General features: G+C 38.7%; 2 protein-coding genes and 1 long non-coding RNA gene across 5 annotated transcripts in view; 2 read left to right on the top strand and 1 right to left on the bottom strand.

The window, feature by feature from the left end:
• The window catches only part of QSER1 (glutamine and serine rich 1), a 48,327-nt gene extending 39,157 nt beyond the window's left edge, over positions 1-9,170 (top strand). For all 3 annotated transcript variants that reach the window (XM_083837838.1, XM_083837839.1, XM_083837840.1), the window contains 3 exons: positions 2,733-2,885; positions 4,343-4,438; positions 4,995-9,170. In XM_083837838.1, the coding sequence (XP_083693964.1) occupies positions 2,733-2,885; positions 4,343-4,438; positions 4,995-5,135 (390 nt within the window). In that variant the 3' untranslated portion in view covers positions 5,136-9,170. The remainder of the gene's footprint in view (positions 1-2,732; positions 2,886-4,342; positions 4,439-4,994) is intronic.
• A 1,193-nt stretch (positions 9,171-10,363) lies between these two features.
• On the bottom strand, positions 10,364-16,247 carry LOC310900242. Its single transcript, XR_014584948.1, has 2 exons — positions 15,876-16,247; positions 10,364-11,330 (listed from the first exon to the last, which is right to left on the bottom strand). It is a non-coding gene; the product is annotated as an uncharacterized lncRNA (long non-coding RNA).
• Positions 16,248-16,263: 16 nt separating this feature from the next.
• Positions 16,264-25,137, top strand: DEPDC7 (DEP domain containing 7). Its single transcript, XM_083837906.1, has 9 exons — positions 16,264-16,421; positions 18,079-18,466; positions 20,449-20,579; positions 21,462-21,651; positions 22,451-22,665; positions 24,020-24,162; positions 24,351-24,476; positions 24,574-24,652; positions 24,824-25,137. Exons 1-9 carry the CDS (start codon positions 16,349-16,351, stop codon positions 25,036-25,038), a joined length of 1,560 nt encoding a protein of 519 aa, XP_083694032.1. The 5' UTR covers positions 16,264-16,348; the 3' UTR covers positions 25,039-25,137.
• The last annotated feature ends 1,401 nt before the right edge of the window (positions 25,138-26,538 follow it).

Genomic DNA, 26,538 nt, shown 5'->3' with positions numbered 1-26,538 from the left:
TTTCATGTGGCTCCCTCCTTGTAGTAGGAAGGCACAGGGAGGGCTGCATATTTTTTTTTTTAAATATCACAGTCTCAGAGAGGCAGGATGTAGTAGCCATTCATTTTTGCTTTTCTTCTGTGCTAAGAGTTTTGTGTTGGTAAGATATTTCTGTAGCTGATGTTTTTAGACTTGCCTATGCAGAGAAGATAGGCTAAGATAAGGTAGGATATGAATTTTGGAATTCTAGTTACATTCGCAGTACACAAAATGAGAAGTAGTTTACTTGTTTTTCCTCAGTTTAAGGGAAAAATACTAGTATCTTCTATAACATTAGCATGTAATTACAGCTTCTTATTCAGTTGGTGTTCATAATGAATAAAATAGCTTTGCTGTGTGTTTGCTTAGGGGCAGATTATGAATCATATTTCTAAAATTAGCTTTAGCCTGTATTTCACGGTATAAGCTGCAGGAAAGTTATTGGAATTCTGGGTGTAAGGAAGGGGTCTGCTTGTGATATAAACTGCAAGATAAAAAGCCTTTTATTTTTGTTTTCTGGTATGAGGGTACCAGCTTGTACTTAGATTAATGTTGTAGATAAAAATGAAACACTTATTTGTTATCCCATGTGTTTGTGTTGGTGAGAAAATGTTTGATACTCTTTATTAATCGTTACATTAACTCGAATCTTAAAGCTTGCTGCTGTTCCATCTGAATGAGGCATTGCAATAATAAGTAAAATTATCATTAGCATGAGTATCATCCAGTTTGAATATTCTTAATATTCTGCATTAATAAGCATGGATTAAATGTTTTTTTTTCCCACCAGGTAGAGTTAATATGGGATATTTTAGCACTGTATTACTTATAAAATTGGACACTGAAGTTAGCAGTTAGTGTTTGGTAGATTTGCCTGTAACATTCTTTGTAGTTCTAACAGTTTGTCACATCCTTTGGGTGTGTTCATTGTAAACATAATGAGAAAATAATATTTTTGCTTTATTGGAAGCTCAGTAAATTAAGCATCTTAGCTGAACTGTGTAAATTTATTTGGAAATAATTGTTACCATTTTCTGTCTTCTGCTTTCAGAGATGCAGAAATCACTAGTATTTGATTCTTCATTCCAATACAAATTTGTCTGTTTCAGGTCAGTGCTTTAGCCATGTAGACTCTTCTGGTTAATAGGAATTCTCCAGAGGAAGGCAGAAAAGAAATGGCCAAAGCTCCTTGATACTCAGAGTCAGCCTTCAGGAAGGCTATTACAGTGGATAGAAAAACTAAATTGGAACCACTTCTGTAGGTTTAAATTAAAGTTATTTGCTATGAATATTGTACATGGACAGGTTAGCTAGTCGAGATAACTGCTACTAGTATGCAACTGCTTTTTGTGCAATAAATTTTATAGCTTTCTGTTGAGAGCTTTTTTAGTGAAGAGAAAAATGGCTGATGTATATAAAGTGCTAAGAGATTATAGATAGGGGAAGTTACTGAATATTAGTACTGTTTTTTAAAAAAAATACAATAGTCAACTTCATATTTTATCTCAGTAGTTTAAATTTAGCACCTTAGGCTGTATTATTAATATATTTTTATATGAATGTTTTTCCTCATATTGGACATACATTTCTATCTATATTATTGTACTTTACAATTGTCTTAAAGGTGGCTGTAGCGAGCTGGGGATCGGGCTCTTCTCCCAAGCACCAAGTGTGAAGACAAGGGGAGATGGCCTCAAGTTGCACCAGGGGAGGTTTAGGTTGGATATTAGAAGAAATTTCTTTACTGAAAGGGTTGCGTGGCATTGGAATGGGCTGCCCAGGGGTCTGGTTGAGTCACCATCCCTGAAGGTCTTGAAGTGTGTAGGTATAGAACTCAGTGGCATGGTTTAGTGGTGGACTTGTCAGTATTAGGTTAAAGGTTGGACCAGATAATCTTAGAGGTCTTTTCCAACCTGAATGATTCTGTGATATATACTAGACTAATATGTCCAGTAAAAATATTTCTTTGTATATAATACAAGGATATATACGTTAATTTAACTAGATACGTTTTCTCAATGACCAGATTATACAGCATAACAGGACTATTTCAAAGTAGCTGCGAACACAGTACAACAAAGTTGTACTCAAATTTGTTCATGCGAGTAATGCACTATTGAAGCTGGTAGAAATGTACTTCACCAAAGAGTTAATATGTCTTAAAAACTTGTGCTTTTTTGAACTGGTCATCTAATTCACTGTGCATAAGCTTGTCTAACCTTACAGATGTGATGAGATACAATTAATCTGTGTCTTACAAAAGCTGGGACAAAATCCATGAAGATGGTTAGGCATCATATTCCTCCTACAACTGAAAGACTTCCTCTCCTTGTGTAGTTATTAGGCATCTCTGAGTAACTTGGCCTTAGAGATTCTTGTGTAGAAATGGAATGGAAACCGATTTTAAAAGATAAAAATAGCCTAGTGGAGCCATTTTTTACTCTAATAAAAGAATCACATAATACCTGAGATACAATAAGAGGATCTTCTTGTCTTGAAAAATTATAGTAGCAAACAACGAGGTGGTCATGTTTTTCAAACTGTGTATGGTTGCTTGATCTGATAGAGTTTTTTATCGTGTCTTTGTGAAGAATAAATTGTTTTATAATAGAGCGCACTCAAATTACCCATTTTTCTTTGAAAAGTTATCAGCAGTCTTAACAACTGTTCTTGAATTTTTCATAATCCTCTTTCATTATATACTCTCTTTAAAGAATGCTTTGGAAAACTTTCCTGAACTGACAGTCATCACTCGGGATTCAAAGACAAAAAGTGGAGGGACGTCAGTGTCTAAGATCAAAATGAATGGTAAAGCGTATAACAAGAAAACATTGAGGGCTTCTAAATCAACCACTAAATTAGCACAGGTGAGTGTCCAGAAGGTTTATTGCTGCCACCATCTGACTTGTAATATGATAGCCATGTTTGTAGAAAAGACTGTTTCATTTATTAGTTTCTTCTGTAGATTCATCAAAATATAAAAATCTTTGTTGAATGAAATGTGTTTTCTGTAATAAAAAAAAGGTTAAAACAACATTTAAAGCTATATATTAAAGCATTCCTTTAGCTCATTTATGAAATACAGTTATTATATTCCATTTATTATATTCCACAAAATATAATAAGATATTTCAGAGTGATTCCCCTATTTAAGTTCTTGAACCGCAATGTCTTGTTGACACATATTTACTATATTTAGACCCAAATGCTCTTATCCAGTATATTTATACAGGAAGTCTTCTGTGGCAACTACTCGAGTTTGCAGGAAGATGAAGTGGTAGTATGCTACTTCCCTCATGCAGGCAGCAAATGGTATGTGTAGTTGGATGGGAAGGGAGAGGTGAGCTCTGCTGTTGCTGTGCTTCATACCTGTTGTTGTAGCACACCAAACAGCAGTGCCCTGCTAGAGCCCGTTCTGCTTCTGTCACCACCAGAACGAGAAGTGAACTTCAGGCCACGTTTCTGCGTGACAGTCAGCCTCCTGGACTGCTGCTGAAGCAACAATGTGTTGCCTTCAACATTGCAGTTGTGTTAAAATCACTGTGTAGCTCATAATAACAGCTTCTTAAACTTGCTGCAAGATTACTAAAGTAAATGATAGCTTCTAGATCAAAAATTAAAAACAAATGTTAATACTGTAAAAACTGATTAACACTTCAAAATTTAGTTTCTTTCCTGATTTCCAGTGACAGAATGAAGCTGTGTATCGTTACTGTTTTAAAAATTTTTAAAAAGTAATGTGCTAAAGCTTGAGATGTACACATTATTTGTTTCCATAGCATTCCTGAGGAGAACTATAATTAGGTTTTACTAGGTACTGTCTCACAGTCTTTACTCACAGCAGCAAAAAGTGGCTAGGTAAAAGACATGCAAATACAGCCCACATTTGTATTTCTTGCCAGAGTAACATAAATATTAGATAAGTATAGGTCAGCTCTTCTAAGGCACTGATTATGTGCTTTTTTGTGATGGCACCTGTCAATCTGGTAGAAAAGCGTTAACCTTTGGTAATACTTGCAGCACTTCTTGTGAAGTGATATCTTACTGGACTTGCCCTTGCAGTGCATTCAGAAGGATTGAAAGCATTCTCAAAACTAGTTTTAACAAAATAAGTTTGTAGGGAAAATGGGGAAAATGGAGATAAGAGATAATTGTGATGCAATATAAATTACAGTGTACCAAAATATATCAAAGCGATTATGTGAATGAAGTATTCCATTTCTGGTCTGTTAGGGAAAGAAAAAAATATTTACAGAAAAAACACCTGTCATGTCTGTCTTGAAACATAACGTGCATTTACCTGAAATAACTGTTCTTCTTGCAGGAGTTTACGGTAGATCCAGAAAAAATACAGTTGTATTCTTTGTATCACTCACTCCATCATTACAAATATCACATATATCTGACGTGTAAAGAAGAGGTAAGTATTGGGTTTCTTACGCTGTATGTTTACATTCATTGTGGGAGTTGAGTCTAAATATAGAGCGACTTGTATTTTTGGTAAATTAGTATGGGTTGTAGCTTCCTTTTATTTTAATTAATTCCTTATGACAAACAAAAAGACATTCTGAGCATATATGTTGCCCCTAATGGACACTTCTGCCTAGAACGTTCAGATATGAGGCTTACAAGTTTTGTGTGGAATCAGTTCCCATGGGGGTAAGTATTCTTCACTGTTCTCCAAATAAATTAAACAAATTCTATCACCTTGTGTAACCCCTCAGGTCTAAGGGCTACTTTTTTTCTTAGAATGCCCACTCGTTTATTTTTTACTGCAAATCTCTCCTTGACGTATTCCAGGTAGCAGAAACACGAGGGTTAAGCTCTGGCTCAGATGTTAAGAAAAGCAGTTTTGGTAGGGGTTTTCTTCAAAAGTAGAATGCAATTTAACTGTGGAGTATTGTAAAAGCAAAAAATCTGTAATGCTGGCAGCCTAACATGTATGTGTGTGTACATGTCTCTCTCTTTTTAAATAGATTTCTTCTGTTCAGAAGAAGAGTGCGGATCTAGGACAAGAAGAGATTGTGCAGCTGTGCATGAAAAATATAAAATGGGTGGAGGATCTTTTTGAAAAGTTTGGTGAACTTTTGAATCGTGTCCAGCAGAAATGCTCATAACAAAAATGTATTCCAAATCTCACATTTTTCTACGGCACTAATGTGATGGAACAGAAAGCTCAGAGAGAGGCTCTGATTTCTTTTATAATGCCAGACTGCGTTCTTCTTCGTAGGCATTTTTATTTCTCTTTATGGAACTTTGTGCCTTGGCTCTTGCTAAGGAAAAGCGATGCTGCCAATGAAATCGGTCCTTTGGAGGTGGAACTAAACATAAACCTAACCAAGTTTTTAACCTGAAGAATTATTTTCTATTTTATAAACTATTGGATAACTTAGTTTTATTTTCAGAAATGTTTTTGACAAATGATAAAGCATGCACTACATATACTTTTTCCTTTATTGCTAAAAAGATAACAACACTTAAAATACTACAGGTTTTTCCATCTCTGACTAAGCAACAGAAAAGTCAGTGTTGGGGTGAACTAATTTTTACATGCGCCTGTCTGGCCACCAAATTTAGTTTTGTACATTTTGTGAACAGAGCCGGAGTGACATCAGTTTCTGCGAACATATATTGCCATCATAAAATCCAGAAATGTCAATATGCTTTATGGACTCCTTTTACTATTGTCATGTTCAGGAGACTGAACGTGGAGTTGGTGCAATCCTATGACTGCTTTTTTTGTGTCAAATTATATTGTAATGAAAGACAATGACCTTAACTATTTTCCCTGTTTTGAAGAAAAAAAAATATTTTCCTTTATACTGCGGTTTTGTTTTGTTTTTGTTGTTTTGGGGAAAAAAATTCAATTGTACATTTTATCTCACTAATAGTTGTATTTTTCACAGAGAAAATATTGTGGTTAAAATTGTTTCATGTATCTTTGTAATACACTTTCCATTGTTTTCAGTAAATCTTATTCATTTATATGTTGATTTCTTATTGTAAACTATATATCTTGAGGTAACCCTTTTGTTTATACAGGTTTGCTTCAGTGTTAACCAGAATAATGCATACTAGACTAGTTTTGCTTTAAGTGTAGTTGTGTTAGACACTGCAAGTATTTTCTGATACGTGAAAATAAATTTCTTACTAAACTAGCACTTGATTAACTGAGAGTTTAAATGAGGAGCTATTACACTTTATCTTTGTCAACAAAGATTGATGATTGAATAGACTATATGCAGTGTTAAACACAGCTTACATAGTTGTTTGTAGAACTGGCAGTTGCAGAGCTGTTCTCTTTTTGGTGCCTTTAAAGTCTTCAGACATCTTGTAGCTTTTTTGTCCCTCCAGTTTGTTAACAGTTAGTAGTGCCACTAGTCACACTCAGACAATGAATGTAATGGGCTCTAATCCAGGAGAACACTTTCTCATTTTCTTTAAATTTGCCAACAGAATGCCTTACTGAGTCATTCAGAATGGATACTTACTCTACTGGGGTCCTAAAAAAAAAAAAATAAAAACCATGTTGTTCTTTTTCAGAAAATGTAGGAAAAAAATCATTCCTTTATCCGTTCACTGCCACTTAGTGCCTTAATTTCATCCAAGAAAGCAGGGTTCACTATTCATTGGCCAAATGAAATAATGTTCATTGCCATGTGACTTTTTTTCCTGTTACCTGTTTTGATCCTATTTAGTTGTTAAATATTCATTAGACCTTAGAACTATAAAGAGTTTAATGAATAGATGTGAAAATGCAATGATTTGATCTTGAGTAATCAAATAGAGGTTTGAATAGTAAAGCATGTACAGAATTTTAGCTGATTAGTTTTTAGAACCTTAGAGGATGTTTACCATATTTCCAAAGCTTTTCATCTTTTAAAAGCAATAATTCTCCTTTACAACTTGTATGCAGACTACAGTGAACAGAAATGGATATGTGCCCCTGCCTTTTTTAAAGCCTCTTCACAGTGTTTTTGCTTTAAAAAGGGAGGTCACTATCACGTTAATAGATGCATTGTGCTACTGTTGTGTCTACTATAATCAAGGATAGCCACGTGGGCTTTACTTAGGAAGAATGTGCAGAATGTTAGAGCAATCATGAAGCTAATTCATTTTTACAGTGTAAAGAAGAGTAGACACTGGGTTGAAGAGTTGCCATTGTTTCAGTCATACTGTGTTGAACCTCACAGGAGCTAAAGTTTGTGGTTAGCACGTGAAGCAAAGTTATCACCGGTAGTGATCAGCTAAAATCATTTTAATGTAAATATGCACACTGGAGACATAGTAGCAATGTGCCTGGTGTACTATTTAACCTATAGTAGGAGTTCCCAAATTTACTTAGTGTATTTCCTTATTGATGGGGGTGATTGGCAGCAGTAGTTCCTGGCTGTGTAGATTTATGAGAGGTATTTCCTCTCTTGAGGAATATATATAAAATAATATATATTCTTCACCCAGGCGGAGTTCTGTTGTTTCCTTTCAGTGATACACACAACACAGTTTGGGAATTCCTAACCTGTAGCTTTAAAAATGGTTAGGATGCAGACTGAGGGAACAAGAGTTGTCTCCTTGATTGTATAGTAACGAACCCATCAGACTTTGTGTCTCATATCCCTCCCTTATATGACTGCAAAGCAACTAACTGAGAGAGGTCTTTATGCTTTCTGAATGATTTCTCTACTGCTACTTTATACATCCTTTAGAATTTTGAATCTAGAAGTAGCTTTAGAAAGCTACTTGTTTTAATCCAAGTCCTTAGAAACTGAAAGAAAAAAAAAAAGAGGTTTTTGGAGTAGTTTCTCCATATTTAAAAAGACGGTAAATTTTAGCAACAAGTATCTAAATAAAAATGGCCAGGATGCTCTGCACTGCCATAGAGGGTGGCCTGGCTTATTTTTGGCTGTTTTATTCCCAGGGCCAGTTTAACAAGCACTGTGCCTATAGAAGATAGGAAAAACTTTTCTTGAATAAAAGTAACTACCCCAGACTACTAAAGAAGTGATAGAGCTTCCGTCTTTGTCTTGGGCTACAAAAATGGTGGCTGGATTCTTAGTTCACCAATTGCAGTGAGTAAAAGCATGGAACTTTCAAGTGTGTGAAGGATCATAAATGAAAATAAAGTTTTGTTAGTGGGATTGAAAAGGTTTTTTATACTGAAGCAAACTTAGAAAAAAAAGTCAATGTACAAATTACTTTTTTGCACAAATGCTTTGTTTTGTTGCATTTTAGATAATTCTGCACCCACACCTCAATCTTTTGTCTTTTTCTCGAAGCAACAGTGAGGTCCTTATTCTTTGACATCTGACAGTGGAAATTGAGCACTCGTGACTGCAAGAGAAGATGCACTAGGAAGGAATAAAATCCTCTTTAGACTATGAATTAGCAAAAGAGAAATTTATTAAACTAATCGTGTGATGAACTATGTTTTTTTTAATTCCACTGTCATTTCCTTTAGTATGGAATCCCTGTTTACATTGGGTTTGTTTTTATTGACATAACAGTATTTCTCTTAAAGGCAGATTTTCTTTGAGATACTACTTCCAAAGTCTTGCTTGCAAAACATCTGAGACAAAATTGGATTGAAAAACCGTTTCTGAAAATGACTAAGGACTTTAGGGTCTTCTATGACATGTAATGTATTCATATATTGTCTAAATGAAATACTACTTTTTAAAAAGGCAAATCTTACAGGCTGTCTTCCAAGTAAATGATTTCCATAGGGGAAATATATTTTAAATATTATTTAAATATTTACTACTATTTAAAACAATTTTAAAACAGAAAAGCTAAAACTATGGTCACAAAATGTCAATGTGTCATCAGTCATTTCTTTTTCTTTGCCAACACTTGACATTTGGTCTCTTACTCTGTTACACACCTGTGCATTAGTGTGCACGTTCTGCCATATCTTATTGTTTAAGCTAATTTTAACATGTCATTGTTAACAAATGCATGTTTTCTGCATATCTTCTCTACATATGGCAAAAAAAGAAGCTAGGGCTAATAAGAGACACTTTACGCGTTCTTAGTCCAGATTTTCAGGTGGTCCGTAATACAATGTATGGAAATGTGAAAAAGGACACAGTTTTGTACCATTCATGATGTTATTAACTAAACCCATTAAAGTGAAAACACTTTTAAACAAAAAACTCATAATGCTCAGTCATTTATTATTAAAATACTAAGTCTTGGAAAGCTAGTTTGTTGGGAAAGAAATGGCAACTTAGACATTTTCTGATCTCAATATGAAGAAATACATTTCTTTTTCATTATATCACATGAATTAAGGAACGTTTTTTGTTATTACATTTACTGGTTCTAAATGTTCTGCATTCATTTTCGCAGCGTATCTGCCAGTTCTTGAACTGATGTGAGAAATTAGGAGCCAGAAAATTGGGGTAAAAGAGAGACGACTTCTGTGATTCAGGTGCCTTTCAGCTATACTGTTTTCTTTTGTTTCCTTCTTGCTTAACCAGAACATTACCTCTGTGTACCTATAGGGAAAAAGTGGTGCTAGAAGGTTTTCGTCCTTTTTTTTTTCCCAGTTACAATGAACTACTCCATTTCTTACGAATATTTTTCAGACACACAGAGGGCTGAAATCCCATATGATGTGGATATTGATGTGGGTATATGGTAAGTGGTCTCTGAGCCACTTGCTTGTAGGAAAAAGTGAATCTGAAGGGATGGAATGTTTTTTATAATGGTCCTGTGTGTAAGAGCTGCTTCCCAAAGCAAAATTCAACTTAAAAATGCTGCTGTTTTTTTTTTTTTGTAGGTGTTTTTGGTTCAAATTATCATCAGATTATGTCACTGATGGCTTCTTTTTATTCTACATGTGTCACTTGAAATATTAAACTATATAGTTGGGAGTACATGCCGGGGCTTGTGATAGCAAGACCTTTTAAGTAAAATTATGTTGCTTGTCATCCTCCTCCTTTCCAACTGCGGTGCCTGCTGATGTGATTTCTCTGTGCATTATTCATGTATCACATTTTTGCTGCAGCAACAAAGTAAATGATGTGATAACCAAATAAAAACTAAAGCATCAATGCTTTGTCATGTGGTTAGGTCCAAACTGGTAACTCGTTCAAAATTCTGGGAGAATAAGGATTTAGATGTTTTCACTGAGTAAAGCACCTTTGGTGGATTCTGAAACCTCCCAGCTTTTCGTTGTTGGTCACTACATAGAAGTGACTATTCATAAACTTTGGTAACAGAAGAGAGAGTAAGAGAATGCTTTTTATTTGCTTCAGTGCAAGGTCCAGCGATTGTTCTACCAGCCGCAGAGGTGCATTGACCACAGTCAATGGACTTTGCTCAAAAGAAACTGAAAACTTACCCCTGAGGATCCAAGTGTTGCAATTCTGGAATCAGCTGGTTGAAAAAAAGAACAAGTACTTTGCCAAGCATTGTTACTTTCTTTTTGATGTGAACTCTGCAAGTTCTGTTTAGTTCTAGTGGGGGTAGTGAGGCGGTGCTTCCAGGGCTCTTTTCCCATCCTAAACTGGGGGCCTGGCAAAACATGACATGATAGGGTTTTGTGGTCCCTGCACATTGTACATTAATATAAAAGGTGAATTATAGACTCGTGTACGAACAATAAACTCACTCCTCTGCTCTTGAACACAAGCCTTACACTGGGTGTAAATAATGACATAACTGGTACATAGCTATTTAATAAAAAAGTCAAGTGGTCAAAATCATGAACTCACTTATGATTGGCAAATCCATTTAGAGTTCTCCCTCCCCCCTTATTCTGTGTGCTCCTACTGTCCCATTAAGCTGGTGCCACTAGTTGCTGTTTGTTTTGGGAGTAAGGTTGTGAAACTTGTCCCTGCCAGATCAGTGTAAATTACTACCTCACCATGCTTCAACTGGAAATCACTGCTTACTTGGCTTGACCTCAGGTTCTCTACAATTGTATAAACTGGTGAGACCAGCTCCCTAATCCTTTGTGAATTTACCTAAAGCCGCTTTCAGTAGTAAAATGAGTAAATGTATTCACTTTCATTTTGCAATGTACAGAAGTTCACACTGTTAGTTACTTTAGCTTACCTGAGAAATGGTAACTCCCAGCTGGGCAGACGGTAACTTCTGGCGTTTCAGTTATTTGTGTCTGATGCTTGAGACTGCTTATTCTTCTCAAACAGGCTTCTAGTGTGCAGATGACAGTGAATCTTTACCATTCTATGAGGAGCCTTATCCAAATGGTGTTGCCAGGACCATGCTATGCTAAGCATGCTTAGGTATGCTGTAATCAATCTCTGGTTATAATGTATAATCATCTGAAATGTCTCGGAAGACTTCTGCAGGAGGAAAAGTGGAAAAATCTATTTAAGACAAAAAGTAGTAATAGTAAAATTGAGAAGCAGAGTCATGTCCTTGCATTTTTGGTCACATTGCTAATATTCTTTGCTCCCATATGCTTCCTTAAAGTAAGCAGTCTCAAGGAATTCTGGCTCTGACTTGCTCCCTTTCCAGCCCCTGTGCGTGGATTGCTATTCAGAGTGCAGTGTGTTCCACCGGAGGTCAGTGTGCACCAGTGCAGGCTCGGCCTCTTGCCTCCCTGCCCTTCATTTGCCATTGAGCTGCTTGACTTTGTCCTCTAGCCGCATTGGTATTCCAGCCCAGGAATGGAAGGATTGCACTCATGAACAATGCACACTTTGTCAATTCAAACATTCAGTCATCCAGAAGCTTCTGTTTTGGGAACTTGTTTATTGTTCTGGTCTCTTCAAAAATGCAAGGGTGGAATCCTTACAGATTTCCCATCACTATATCAAACTGAAGTTTGTGCTTCAGGAGTAAATCATACTCTTGCCCAAGCTGTGCAACTGAAATTCGCTTCTCCGTGGTGGGGCAGATGTGGTTGGCGTCACGGATTGAATGTTGCAAGGTGGCATCGCTATATCCCACAGAGCCTATTACTACATGATATCTTTTAATGCAAGTGTAATGGGAAATTGAGACTAAGCAGAGTGAATTTGTGAATAACCTGCTCTGCATCCTAAGTGATGCAGTCAGTCTCCTCTAACCCATGAAGTTCAGCCCCAAGCAAACCTCTCCTGCTCTTTAATATAAGTAACAGAATACCTTACTCAGTAATAAGACAGATTTGCTGCATCAAATCTTGTATCAAATACAGCCTTTTGCAATCCAACGTTGTATGAATAGCTATTTATGTATTTAAATTTGAGATTAAAAAAGGTTGAAGAGAAAGTTTGCTGACTTTCGTAAGACAGTTTCAGTATCAAAACATATAACAGGCTTTATATTTTCATGCGAAGAAATCGGGGAGATTTGATAATGTTATGGCAATTGTGACTAAAAAGAAATGAATTCTGTAACTGAAGCTGTTGATTTTCCTTACATATTTATGTGAGAGCATGAACCATACACTGAAATTTTTCATCATTTGTGAATGGAATAGAGCAACATTTTAGGGGCTTACTGTTTAAAATGTTCTCTTTTCATCAGCTTCGGCACACTGCAATGAATACAGGCATTGTTGATATTTAAGTGGGGAAAAAAAAGAGTAACTGTTCTAAATAATTGGAATAGTTATCTGAATTTTTATGGTAAGCATTATTTGCTGTGCTTTTTCAGAAACAAAGCCATGAAGACTGAGTCTACTAGAACCTTGCAATCATGGCAATAAAATTTTATGTGTATGCAAATTTAAACTGTGTTGAAATATGCTTAGAAGTTTATATTGTTATGGGAAGACATTTGAAATCTGAAAAAATGTCTGATATTAGAAGAGAGTCTTCTATAGTCGACATTTGTTTATGAGATGTCGGATTGGCATGTGAAATGTATAGTCTGTGTTAATCCTTCAGAAAAGTGGGATCTAAATTCTTCTGAAAATCAGCACTGTGATAGTATTCTTCTGCAAGAATGCCTGTTTCTTGGTCTGTCAATTTTCAGCAACAAGTCAATCTTTTCTAATTTTTGGCACTTAAAATATAAAAAATATTTTGGACATTGAACTTCTTTGGTTTTAGAACATTTTTATTTTCCAGATTTGGGGTCTTAAGTTTTAAGAAATTGAAACAAACTTTTTCCTTCATTTCTTTCAAGAATGCGTAGCATTTCCAAATTCCTTAACCAAGCATCGATCTGCCGTAGATCCAACTGCACCCTGTATTTTCTCTTAATATGCCTCCATCTTCTTAAGCAACATGTCCTCCAACTTTTGTCTTTTCAGTAATGATATTGAAAGACTCAGTCATACAGTCATTTCGTACTCCACGAGGTCTAGTATTCAATTATATCTCCTTCATTTGTGCCCAGAATGCCTGGAAATTACAGGTGCACTCTCATCCAAATACACTGGCTGGCTGTCCACCTTCCAAGTTCATTATGGAAAAAGCTAGACAGCACTTAACATCCTTAAAGTTATTCAACAGTTTCTCACTTTGTGATTCAAGTTTTAATTTTGCTGTCTCTCTCCCCATAATCAAAGAAGATCTAGATAGGGGTGAGAGCCCACATTATCCTATATCATCTTTATCCTCAAGCAAACCTGTAGTTGATACGAGTGAGTGAATCAGATCCTGAGCAGCAGACATGCCTGAAATTGTGGCTGTTGAATATAAATAGTGTTTCTGCTGTATGCTTCTAATTAAACCCCAAGGTTATTATATAAGTTTTCAAAGGTTTCTATGAGTCTGAAGTTTGTAAATTCTTAAAAACGTAGGTCGTGTTCTTACTCGCGATGTAGGCAGATGGAGCATTTCTAGACGACTTCAAAAATCAGATTAAAATAGGATTTTCTTCTGCTGTTTCTCACTATAAACATTCCATGGAACAGTTTTAAAGAGCTTAATACAACTGTACAAATTAGGACTCAGTTGCACAACTAGTTAAATTCAATTTTAATCACCCTAGCTAGATCACAGAATTATTCTGCCTGAACAACTTCACATAATGCTTTTAGATAGAAAGCCAACAGTAGAGCTGTACGTATCATCAAACTTCATTTGGTGGTAGTGTTTATAATCTCCTTTGCCACACCCTACAGACCACACTTTAATAAATTTACCTACAGCAGCATATGTCTCTGTATGTAGTCCTGTATTGTTATTCTGTATTTTTCAGGGGAACTGCTTTTGGAACAAAGTACTGTTCCACGTGTATATTGGAATGCCACTAAACTGGCCCTAAATAATTTGGAGGATGAATGATGTTAATTATGACTTTATAACTGGCATTCTTTTGTGCATCCTGCCTTCAACTTTACAAAGGTTCGTTTGGGGAAAACATAGTGGAAGGTGAAGCTGAATACAGCATGTTGCACTTTCATCCTCACATCTTTCCCCTACCAGTCTAAGGAACCACACTGGCTTAAAATGTCTGTACTGGCTGAACAAGATGTCATTCTTTAAAATGGCTATATGAAAATACACGTAATTTTAAATGATTAAGATAATAAATATATATTTATCCACCCGTGTAAATCTGTGCTTTAGGAAAGCATTTTATGGTAATGTTATTGTAATACTAAAATTTGCATAGCTTTTTTTAATACCCTGTGATACCAGATACTGTTTGACAACAGCTGGCTGACCAGTCAGTAGTTGTCACCTGCCCACCACTGTTTCTTACCTCTTCATAGCATTAGAGGGTAGGGAGAAACTGGCATGATATAGCAGTGATCTCTGGGGGGAAAACATGGAGGCAGAGACAGAAATCTGTCTGCTGATCACTTAGTAAGAAAATACAGGGGCGGGGAAGCTTATAAAATTCTAGATGAGCAGATTGCTGTGCATTAAACCTGGTTCACTCATAAGGTGTAGTGTTCTCGTATGTGTCCTCCCATTTGAACGGGTGTTTGTAGGTCTAAGTTTTCTCAAGATTACAGCAAATCCATTGCAGCATGATTGACAACATTAATTTTTCATGTAGCTGTTGAAATAGAGCATTTTTTTAAAAACAAAAATGTACTTAGGCATTTACTGACATGCAGTTAAATTTATCTCACTATTTTGGCAATGCTAGGTCTAGCATTGAACCCTTACAAAATAGGGAATAATAAAATATCATAGAAATCCACATTGATCTATGCATTAGATGGTTTTATTAGGTTCTTCATAGCAACTGTTGAAACAGACACCTGTGAGTCAGAACTATTTTTTTATGTCTTCCCATTGTCCCCCAAGAAAGAAATCTGTGTTTGTCACTTCCTATTGATGAAAGACAGTGACACCTTTCGTTTTTAAAGGCCAGTGGTTGGCTACAGTTTGAATAGATTCCTTTTTCTCTGGGCTTAAGACTTCTTTACCTGAAAAAAAATTAACAGGAGGAACTTCCACTCTTAGAACAGCCTCATTAAGTACTTTACCACTCTGTCAACAAAACATGAAGAAATGTTTGCCACAAGAGCTTGTAGTATCTAGTTCCCTGTGACCAGTTCTCCCAGCTTAAAACGAAATCCATTGTTTATTCACTTGGATACGATGAACAAACTTAGAGTGCCCTTACTGTGCAAACTTGTGGTGTGACACATAAGGCTAAAAGAAGGCAAACCTGAACGGTGCTGGAGAGCTAGCAAGGACCTGCTCCTTGCAGAATGAGCTACGGTTTCACAACAGAGTTCATTCTGCAAAACCAAAGTTCAATAATCAGAGACTTCAAAATGATTTTTTGGCATTACTTGAATATTAAAAGTAATAGAGTGGAAACATTATGCACTTACAAGTTTGCATATCATGGAGTTCAGTTTGGCTTCTTGTCTGCTTCTATTGAGTAATATGTATATAGGTAGTCAGCATGTATATATGTATATTAGGTGTGTCAGCAATATATATATATATGTTGTCTTAGTAGAGGACAAAATACCTCAGACTTACCAGAGAGCGATGTTGGCTCTCGGTCATTTCCTGCAGACAGAAGAAAACAAAACACTGTTATTACCCTGGAAGTGACTTTACTCTTTCCTTCCAGTTAAAGCGGCAAGCCTCGCGCTCTAACGAGCAGCTGACAGAAGCCTTAGAGGAAAAGCGCCCCCGGCCGTGGCCGCTCGGGACCGGCGCCCGTCCTCGGGGGGTTGCGGCCGGTGAGCGCTGAGGGAGCGCCGCCTGAGGCGGGCCGTGACCGTTACGAGGGCCGCTCTGAGGGGCCGGGGCCCGGCGGCACGCGGGCAGCTATTCAACCGCCGCCCTTGCCCCGCCCCTCATGCCCCGGCGCAGCCAATGAGGAGGGCGCGGGCGCGCTGGCCCCGCCCCCCGGCGGGCTACCTCCGGCGGGCGGCGGGCGGCGGGGCAGTGCGTGACGGGGCGGCGTGCCGAGCGGAGCGGGGCCGGACCGAGCGGGGGAACCGGGCATGGCTACGGTGCGGGAGAAGGCGGCGGCCCTGAGCCTCGGCGCCGCCTGCAGCCCTGCCGCCAGGCCGATGGGTACGGGGCACCTGAGGGGGGGTAGGGGCGGCGAGGTCGGCCCGGTGGCGCTGCGGAGGCTCCGTCCGGGCTCCGTTGGCTGGGGGGCGGCCGGTGGCGTGTCGCTGTGGGGCTTTCTGAGCTGTGCTTGTGTCCTTCTGCTGCCTCCCCGAGTACCTCGGCGTAGGGCTGGAGGGGGCTGCGTGTGTGTGCTGTCTGCTCCGCGTTGTCATCAACGCGTGCTTCGTCCCGCTCCTTCTTAAAGCTTTGGCAAATAGATTCCAGCATGCTTCTGCTTACGCTGTGTCAATGCCTTGTATTAAAGCTTTATTTTCTGACGTGAATGTTTTCAGAAAGCAGGTGTCCGATAATTGCTTTGAGAATAACTGTTGATGTATCTGAATGCTATTAATATTCTGTTCCCCCCATCATCTGTATCTCCCCACAAATGCTCTCTTACTCTCCCCTTCCAACTTGCTGGTGTTTGGGCTCCCGGGCAGATGGAGACCAGCTGGAAACTCTGGTGCCCGAAATGGAATACAATTCTCTAACTAATGCCTCTTCAGACTGAACAGAAAAAAATACCTCCTGTATCTCTGTGGAAAATGTTCATGGTAATATGTTCCAGAACAACTTGCGTGTTGTTTTTTTCTTCTTAAACACTGCATCACACTGTTAATTCATTAGGTTTGAGGTCTGTCATAGCCCCAGATGGCTTTCTGTAGGATTGCTGCCAACTCTTCATTCCTTATTTTGTACTCCAGCTTTTGATTTGTCTCTTCTTCCGTTTGCTTTGCTTTATCTCTTTGTAAATTACTCATCTGATTTACTGACAAACATATATTCTAATTCTAGCCTCTGCTAGGTGCCACCTGCAGATTTTATAAGCATGTTCTGTCTCAAGTCCTTGCTGAGGCTGATTATAGCCCCTTGGCACACAGTTGCTAGCGTGATTTTTCTTAACTTGAAATTGGTAAATGAGTAATAGTTCAGTGGTTTTATTGAGGGAGGGAAGACTGGCTGGCTCAAGGAAGTGGCACTGAGTACACAGAGCGTGAATCCCGGTTTGAGCTGGGGCGACGGAGGGCTGTTCCATGGGATAAATGTCCAGTGCACCATGTCTCAAGGACTTTTAATCTTGTTACTGCCTAGCACGTCACTGTCTGCATGGTGTGTACACAGTCTTGAAGGCACAAGAGATGTCTCTCATCCCTGCTTCCCTCTCTCCCTTCTCAGCTGTATACTTCTTGTCTCTGTTACTGAAACTGGGGAGCTGCAATTATGTACAGTTAGTTCTCAGTCTTGTGGAACAAGTGTGCTTAGGAGTAGGTCCTGCAAGTCCATCCGCTGGGTGATGGAAGAGTACACAGCGAGGTAGTGTCACAGTGTGTCAGGCTGGAGAAGTAAAAGCTGCTTGTTATTGAAGCTGCAGGCTATGGTAATGAGAGCAACCACCAGGGTGAGTTACATTGGTATGGTGTAGACAGACTTGCCAGGAGAGTAAGGCTCAAGAACTAATATTTTGTTGCAGGCTGGTTCAGCACAAGCCAAATTAGAAGCCTCAGACTTCTTAAATCCTTCCATGTTTCATGAAAGCCAGTAGCCAGAGAGAGGGAGGTTCTCCTGTAATTGCAGTACGAGTTCAATCATTATGCTCTTTCTGTTCTTGTATTGTTAGGCTTTAGCTTGGCACAGAAACCCTTTGGAGCAACTTACGTCTGGAGCAGCATTATCAGTGCACTTCAAACTCAAGTGGAAGTGAAAAAGCGTCGTCAGAACCTGAAGTGCTATCATGACTGTTTTATTGGTTCCGATGCGGTGGATGTTGTGTTTGCCCATCTCCTACAGAACAAGTATTTTGGGGATGTTGATATTTCCCGTGCTAAAATAGTGCGTGTGTGTCAAGCGCTAATGGACTACAAAGTATTTGAGGCTGTTTCAACTAGAGTCTTTGGAAAAGACAAGAGGTCTGTATTTGAAGACAGTAGCAATAGTCTCTACAGATTCACAAACATCTCAAGCCAAACAGATATTGATAAAGATTATCAGCAGTGTACGCCACAAAGGTTAGTACATAACGCAGCATGGAGATAACACTTCTCTACTGTAAAATTTCCTATGTTTTTAGGGGGAAGGAGAAGGATAAGAGGGACAGTGTAGTTACAGGACCGGGGGTGGGGGAGTAGCTACCCTCTGGATGTTTGTGTGTAGAAGATACGTAGAAAACAGCAATTTGAGTGAGTAATTCAGCCTGCATAGTTACTCATTTTCTGTCAGTTATCACATTGCCTTCATGGAAGGGGGAGTAGGTAGAAGATGAGTGTGCTGCAGATACTTATCTATTAGGATCTAAACCAGTATAACCAACCGGCATTCAGATGCATCAGACTCGCTAAAGAAATGGACAAGTCTTTGGTCACTGCGCACTTAGCTGTGGCATAAGCTAGTAATCCATCCAGCTTTTAAGGGAAAAAACAGGTAAAATTGCTTGCTGCTTTCATCATCTTAGCTTGACTAGACTTCAGATTAAACTTCCTGAAATGTTTTCAGCTGTTCCTTTGTGTGCACATGGCTTGTTCCTAGGCTAGGTAGCAGGCTACAGTGCTGTTATGCTGTTGCATGCCAACATGGATCCAGAGAGAAGTGTGATTGCTAGGGCTTGTTCTTCTGCCTCTTCAGAAGTGGGCAAAGAAAACCCTGGTACTAACTAGACTGTCACAAAACAGCATACATTGCAGTGTAGATAACAATTTGCCTAAAAAAAAAAAAACACTTGCCTTTAGCAGTTTTTGTGTCAAGTGTTTCTATGAATGTATTCTGACACTGCTGCAAGAACTTATGTTCAGGTAGTTATTTCGGTAGTTCTGGCAACATAGACTTCTAAAAATCACAAATGATATTGACTTGACCAAAAATAATTGTTTACAAATGTTACATGAACAAACATGATTGTTGTGTTTGAGAATAGCAAACATTAAAAACTTAAGTGCATTGACCCAACTGGTCAGAAAATTCTAGAAGCGGAGATGAAGAATGGCTAGCCCCTCTGTCATGCTTCCCACCCCCTGCCTCTTTAGGACTAGGTCTCCTCCTCTGCTAATACAAACTGTCTCTATTTGGGAAGAACACAAGAATTCTAAAGAACTAAAACCACTTTAACAAAGTATGATATTTAAAATGCTTAAAGATGCATGCATCATGATCAATACAAGACAAATAGTTGTGAAGGAAGATAATTCACCTGTTTGTGTAGAATGAAGGTGTTAGGTGTTTTTTCTTCTGGGAAGGGTGCTGATCCACTGGTTTACCTTTCTTCATTTAGTGAAAGGAACAAATCTATTTGACATTTATGCGACAAGCCGTATGTATCAAAATAATTGACATCAAAAAGGGTTTTGCAGTGTTCTAAACCAAAAAAAAGCTGTAGAAATTGAAATTAAACAAGTATGCTTAAAGGAATAGTGATTTTATGGCTGGAGCTGTTTTCCTACTTGGTAGCATATGAAGTCAGTTATGAGAAGAACCAGCTAACACATAAAAATGGGTAACAGGTTTCTGAAATCTTTTGTTAGTTGATGGCAGGAACTAGCCTACTAGCTTTAGGAGTGGTGTTGCTAAGGGGCAACCACCTTCTAGTTTTTTCAAGAACAGCTCTTAATTTTTGGCCTCATTTCACCATTATGAATAGAGTCCGAAAACCTTAGACTCTGGCGGGGGGGAACTTTGCATGTGTTACTTGTATATAAATTTCCCTCCATGACCATTTCCTCTCTTATGTGCTCTGTGGTAATTGACATAGCTTGGTGATGCCAGATGTGACAAGCTCCAAGGGAGGAACTATGTACTTGCATGCAAATACTGCACACAACTCATTCTTTAAGATACTGCACACCCTCTTGTGCAGCTTGGACAGAGAAAGTACGTGTCTGGGGGGGAGATCTTATATTTAATCTCAGATGGATATTCATATCTGGGTGTGCTGTTTGTTGTTCTGTTATCTCATATGGATGGATGAGAATATATATATAAAACATTTTTTTCATCTCAGACACCAGAAGAGCATGTTGTTTAACTCTACTCCTGTCAAAGCAGAAAGCTTGGAGGATCTCTGGGAAAACCTGAGTTTAAAGCCTGCAAATACCCCTCACGTAAATGTCTCGGAAAGCTTGTCCCGTGAAGGTAAGCCAAATAATCCCCCAGTTATTTGTGTGGGAGAAGGAAGATAGCTGTAGGACTAAGAAAGGTTATGGCTGCTGTTGGAGTGGAGGTGGAGTCAAACTGACTCATAGTATTTTGCTTTGAACACCATGTCATAACAAAGGCACATTACATTTGTTGCAGGCTTGCTTTTAACCTTTTTATTTTATCAGACAGGACTCATCTGCAGTTGCAATAAATAAGTGTTGAACTTCTTGGGGAAGAATACACAACTATATGGATCCTAACTGGAGTTAGGAACATTCTACATGATGTTTAACCACCTGCAGTACATTCATGCCCGACTCAATCAAAGGCAATTGTCTGCTGTTAGCTAAAACTCTTCCCCAGCCTTTCAACAACGCACCTGCACCATCCAGTTCACCTTCTGTACTGTGTGAAACTGTTCCTGACAACTCATGTCTTCTCCAGCTAAACTACTACCTACTGTTGCTCTTTTCCATTTGGCTTTAAATGTTAATGCATCTGAGAACTCTCAGAACTTGAGCCAAATCATAACTGAGAAAGCTGTGATAAGGATAGTGTCACTGCTACACTGTTCTTCTGTTATCTAGAACAAAGACTGCTTGCAAGTTAGGGCACAAAGAATGTAAGGCACTTCGGACTTATCCAAAGAGCAGTTCTCCTACACTTGCAGTTAACTAAACAAATGGCTAAGTCTTTCCTTTAGCAGTGATAAAAAGCACTTAAGTGATAAGGGACGCACTTTTTCTGCTACTGTAAATCTTTATTTTGGAAAAATTAATCTGTTAGATTACAGTTGGTAGGAGGAAGGGGAGTTGGCAACTTCCTAATCTTCGCACTTGCGTGATCTGTGTGATTTGTGTATTCCACCCTTTCCAGTTATTAATGAAGTATGGCAAGAACAAACAATTGCTCGTCTGCTGCAGCTCGTAGACCTTCCACTCCTGGACTCTTTACTTGAGCACCAAGCAGTCAGACCTCAGCTTCCACAACCAAAGAAGGCGACTGGATACATCATCACAAGTAACTACCTGGACAGAGAAATTCTCAAGGCTTTCAGTGACTCACAGTAAGTATTAATTACTTGCCTCTGAGAGCAGAATGCTGTTCAAAGTTGTGTGCAAGTGTTAGGCACAGTTGATCTGAAGTAGAAATGTAATAGTCTGTGGTACTGTAAAAAGGATGCGAAAAGGTGGATTTCTCCTTAACTGTTAGACTAGATTCAGTAGTAAATAGTAGTTGCTAAACTCTGAATTGGAAGTAGGTGAGGTGATTTCTGCTGAACACTAGAAGAAGTTTTTGAAGGCAATGATGGTATTTGATAATATTTGGGGAGGGCTATTGTTTACTGCACTGATGGGGTGAAAAGTAATCTTTTTTGCATCATCTAGAAGTCTTTTTCTTTTAAAAAAAAAAAAATTATCTGTGAGGGAATAGTTTAACTACTTCACCTTTTAAAAATACTAAGAGAAAACTGAGCCTGAAACTGTTTAAATACAGTTGAAAGTATGGGCTGACAAAGCTGTTACCAATCAGATCAAGGCTCAAGTTTCTGTTTATCTAGCAATAATTTTATTCTTGTCTATAACAGTATAGGATGTCACTGGCTGTAGGTTTAACTACTTAGAACGGTTATGTATTTAATCAAGATGAACAATTAGTAACCTACCCAGCTAAACAAAGAGGCATATGGCTATGATCTGAATGGGTCGGGAAAAGCGTCCTTGTTATACCAAGTTGTAATGTATTGAAGTACCTACACATGCAGTGTCCAATGGCCAGTTTACTCACCTTCAGTGGCAGAGTGCAACCAACTCTGAAAAGTGACAGTAAGTAAAACTGCAAAACTAAACTGCTTTGTCTTCTAGAACAGATGAATGGCTCTCGGCAGCGATAGATTGCCTGGAATATCTTCCAGATCATATGGTGGTAGATATTAGCAGAAACTTGCCTGATCAACCAGACAAAGCAGATGCATGGAAACTACTGTTGTTTGAAAACATTGGTAGATATTATGGCCAGAAAAAGGAGCCACTGTTAAGCCACGCACCTGAAATTCATCCAGGAATTGCAGAACTGTTAGGTAAGTAAAATGAGTTCCTGAGCTTATGGGAGATAGGTACCGACAAACTGAGCTTGAAGCTTGACTTCTGCAGGTTTTTTTAATCTCTGGTCATAAAGAGTGTTTTGAAATAATGAGGAATTTCTAGTCCTGACTATATGCAGCTTTATAGCTTGTGTTCAGTTCTGTGTAGAATGGCTGTGAAAATGAAGAATTGTAACTTGGTAGTATCCATGGAAACTAAATATCCGTGGGAAATTAATATTAGGCCATATTTATAGCTCAATATTTGGACCATAGGATATGAACTCAGAGCTGAGTGGATGCTTTATACCCAGGTCACAGCTCTCCCCCTTAATGTCCATAGAGATGTCAATTTCTTAAATGTTACGTTTAAACAGTATTTTAGAGAGAAACAGTATTTTAGCCATCTTCTGATGGTTTACCTTAAAGGAAGCTGTAATGAAGTGGGAATCAGGATCTTCTCCCAAACACCAAATGATAAGATGATGGGAAATGGCCTCAAGTTGAGCCAGGGGAGGTTTAGGTTGGACATGAGGAGGTTGGACACTTCATTCACTGGAAGAGTTGTGTGGTGTTGGAATAGGCTGTGCAGGGAAGTGGTTAAGTCACCATCCCTGGAGGTCTTCAGGAAACATGTAGATGTGGAACTCGGTGGCATGGTTTAGTGATGGACTTCAGTACTAAGTTATAGGTTGGATTAGATGATCTTAGAGGTCTTTTCCAACCTGAATGATTCTATGATTTCATTCTCAATTAACATCTCATCTCTGCTCTGCTTTTTTTCGGTTTTTGTCTTCCTTGACTATCTTTTCCCACGTTGATGGGAATATTTTGCATTTATACCCCACACTTCCTGCCTACAAGGTAAATGGAAAAGACTAGCACAACCCACTTTATTTAAATAGACATCTAAAACTTGTATTCAGTGTAGTGAAGCCAAATAAATTAAAACTTAGCAAAGCTCTACAAAATGGCTTGCAATTAATTCATCAAGCTAGCCCATTTATCTAGGGTATTTTCCTTATTTCTTGGGAGACCTTTATTTCCACAGTGAGAAGTCACTTGCTTAACAAAACCATTTTCTTTTTTCATTATTTCAGCTGTGTTGAATGGAGTATGAACTGTAATTGAGCTTAATTGAAAATGTACTATCTTAAATAGCAGGCTAAAAGCCTGGGTGCAGGCTGTTCTCAAGATTGTGTGCAAACAGCTATCATCAGCCTGTGAGAACTTTTGGTGTGAATTAATGTTTGGGTTTCTGTTTAGAGGGGTGAAGTCTTCAGTGTCAAATTTGTGTTTTATTATAATATTTAAATAATTATGGCAATAGATACCTTTTATTTTTCCCCAGTGAATGGGAAGATGGAACAATCCTTAGAAGCTCTTCAACTCTATTTGAAACTTCTGGACAGCCAAATCAGGGAGGAATTCAGGAGGTTGCTGTACTTCATGGCTGTTGCAGCACATAATTCTGAGCTCAAACTACAGGAGGAGGTAAATGTGCATACTGAACTGTTATGTTGCTTTACGTTTATTGAAATCTAGATATCCCAGTTATAGGTCAGAAAACACCTGTGGCTTAAATGGTGTCTACAGAAAAAAATGATTCTAAAAAAAAAGATGGCCTGCCCTTTTTTAAATGGGGAGAGTAATTCTCCTGGTTATTATTTCATATTCTTCAGAGTGACAACAGGATGGTTGTGAAAAGAACATTCTCTAAAGCTGTTATCAACAATAAATCCTTATCCAGAGGGAAAACTGATCTTCTGATCTTGTTCCTGGTGGATCACCAAAAAGATGTGTTAAAGGTAAAAGCTAGACAACGACCAGACTTGTTATCTCGTATGTTTGTGCAGAATTGCCTATTCTAAGCTGTTGTTTGACTGTCTTCTCTGTTTATTCAAGATCCCAGGGACACTGCATAAAATGGTCAGCAATAAACTCCTGGCTTTGCAGAAAGGCCAAGACCCTAGTAAGATAACAGGTAAGCTTAAACCAAGCTGCTTATTCTTGTCATGCACCCGGATGCAAAATAAAAGGGAATGAGATGATGTAAAAAGACGTACTTTAAACAATGATTAACTTGACTCTTAAAGAAGATGGGTCTGTAGAATCTGTGGTGTTAGCTATCTAAATGTCTCCTGTTTCCTTCTAGGCTATACCTTTTGCGAAAAGCTTGATGAAAGAGAGTATCGCTCCAGTACAGAGAAGACCACAAAAGCCGAGCTATTATCTCTGCTGAAAGCTATTGATGAAGATTCAAAGCTTTCTGACAAAGAGAAAAAGAGACTGCTAGGTCAGTTTCACAGTACTAATCCAAGTATTTTTATGCAATATTTTGGAGACAGAGTTAATAACTTGTGTGTGTGATTTTAAATATGTATTACTTTGTATACTGCATCATTGTAAACACTGATATATTTGTAAATCTTTTGTATTCATGTATCTAATAAAATTATTTTGTGGAAATAGGTTGAGTTTGTGTAATTATTACCAAGACTAATAGTACCCAGGATGTGCCTGTAGGGCAAAAATCTTTTTTTCCTTACTGAAAGCCACTTCTATTCACTGTTTCTGTGCAAGTATTACAGTTACTGAGATAGGGGACGCCTCTCCATGTGCTCTTCTTTTTGAAGTGAATTTTAAGCTGAACGCCTGTTCTTAACTGGCCCGTACTTGTAAGTCAATTAAGTTGCACTGATCTTTGATTTGTTGTGCAATGGACAGAGTGGAAGTAACATCTTCTGCTTGATGTTCCACAGCTTTTCTTAAAGCTTGACAGCCACCTACACTGTGTATGTAGATCACAAATTACTGTGCTGTTTTAAGCCAAAATGACACTATATTGAGGAATAGTCAGGACTTTTCCCCAGCTCAATCCTACTCTGTACCCTAAGCTTCTATTGACTCTCCTGGGATGTAAAGGTATAAAGATATTCTGGATTTGTAGACAGTCTCACTTGCTCACTAGCTCTCAGTTGCTATAGAACAAACTGTCTGTGGGTAGCAGTCATCATCCTTGCACTATTCTACTGTCTTGTAGCTATTCTTGATGTTACCAGCTGTAACTAGAAAAGGGTTGGAACAAATGAAAGGCTGTTGGGTGGTCTTATGACTGTGTATTTTACCTATGCACACTCCTCAGTGGAAATCTCCAGGTACCACAGACATTTGCAAGTAGGGAAAAGATCCAGTCTGATCAGAGATCTCATTTCAACTCCTGTGCAGTTATGCAGTTTTCTGGCATCATCACAAAGATTAGTTACTGTTGCAAGAAGTCACAAATTGTTCCATGTCCAGTGTGGTTAGAGCTACCTTCTCTTCTATTAGGACAAAGGACTAGTTTAAATGAGGCTAGTTTAAATGGGATGCTTTGCTTTGTGGCCAGGTATAAAGGGGATGGAAGATAACCATGAAAAGGAAGTAGTAGCATGATACAGAGTTTGTAACTAATACTGCTTTTAAAAACAAAACTCTATGTGAGGTAACACTGTAGCATATTGCTAAGCAACTCTTCAGTCATGTGTGGTGGCTGGTGCCACTGGCTGTTGCTTCTCTGCTTCTCCAACACACTGTCCTTGAAAGTGAAATGATGACTCGATGTGCAGTAAGGCAGTTTAAAATGTGGGAGGGGAAAAAAAAAAAGGCAGTTTCTTGTCTGTAGAACAAGGACGTTCTTCAGTTCGGTGCGGCGCTGCCAGCCGCCCCTCCGGCAGCAGCACCTTCCCTTCCTACCTCAGGCCCTGCCCGGCGGGGGTTGCCTTGGCCGCCGCGAGGCCGAGCTTTCCCTCCCGGGGCTCTGCGGGCCCCGCACGGCGCCGTGAGCCGGGGGGATCCCGGCGAGCCCCCGGGCTGGAGCGCGGCCGTCCG

Source organism: Anser anser (assembly GCF_964211835.1).
Source record: "Anser anser genome assembly, chromosome: 5".
Classification (NCBI taxonomy): Eukaryota; Metazoa; Chordata; class Aves; order Anseriformes; family Anatidae; genus Anser; species Anser anser.
The sequence above is the reverse complement of the archived record's forward strand: the minus strand, read 5'-3'. Positions and strand labels throughout refer to the sequence as shown.

Bases quoted from the DNA above. Each gene is read 5' to 3' on its own strand.
- DEPDC7 (XM_083837906.1), top strand. From the start codon at position 16,349: ATGGCTACGGTGCGGGAGAAGGCGGCGGCCCTGAGCCTCGGCGCCGCC. The intron at 16,422-18,078 runs GTACGGGGCACC...TTGTATTGTTAG, and splicing joins CCCTGCCGCCAGGCCGATGG to GCTTTAGCTTGGCACAGAAA. The intron at 20,580-21,461 runs GTAAGCCAAATA...CACCCTTTCCAG, and splicing joins GGAAAGCTTGTCCCGTGAAG to TTATTAATGAAGTATGGCAA.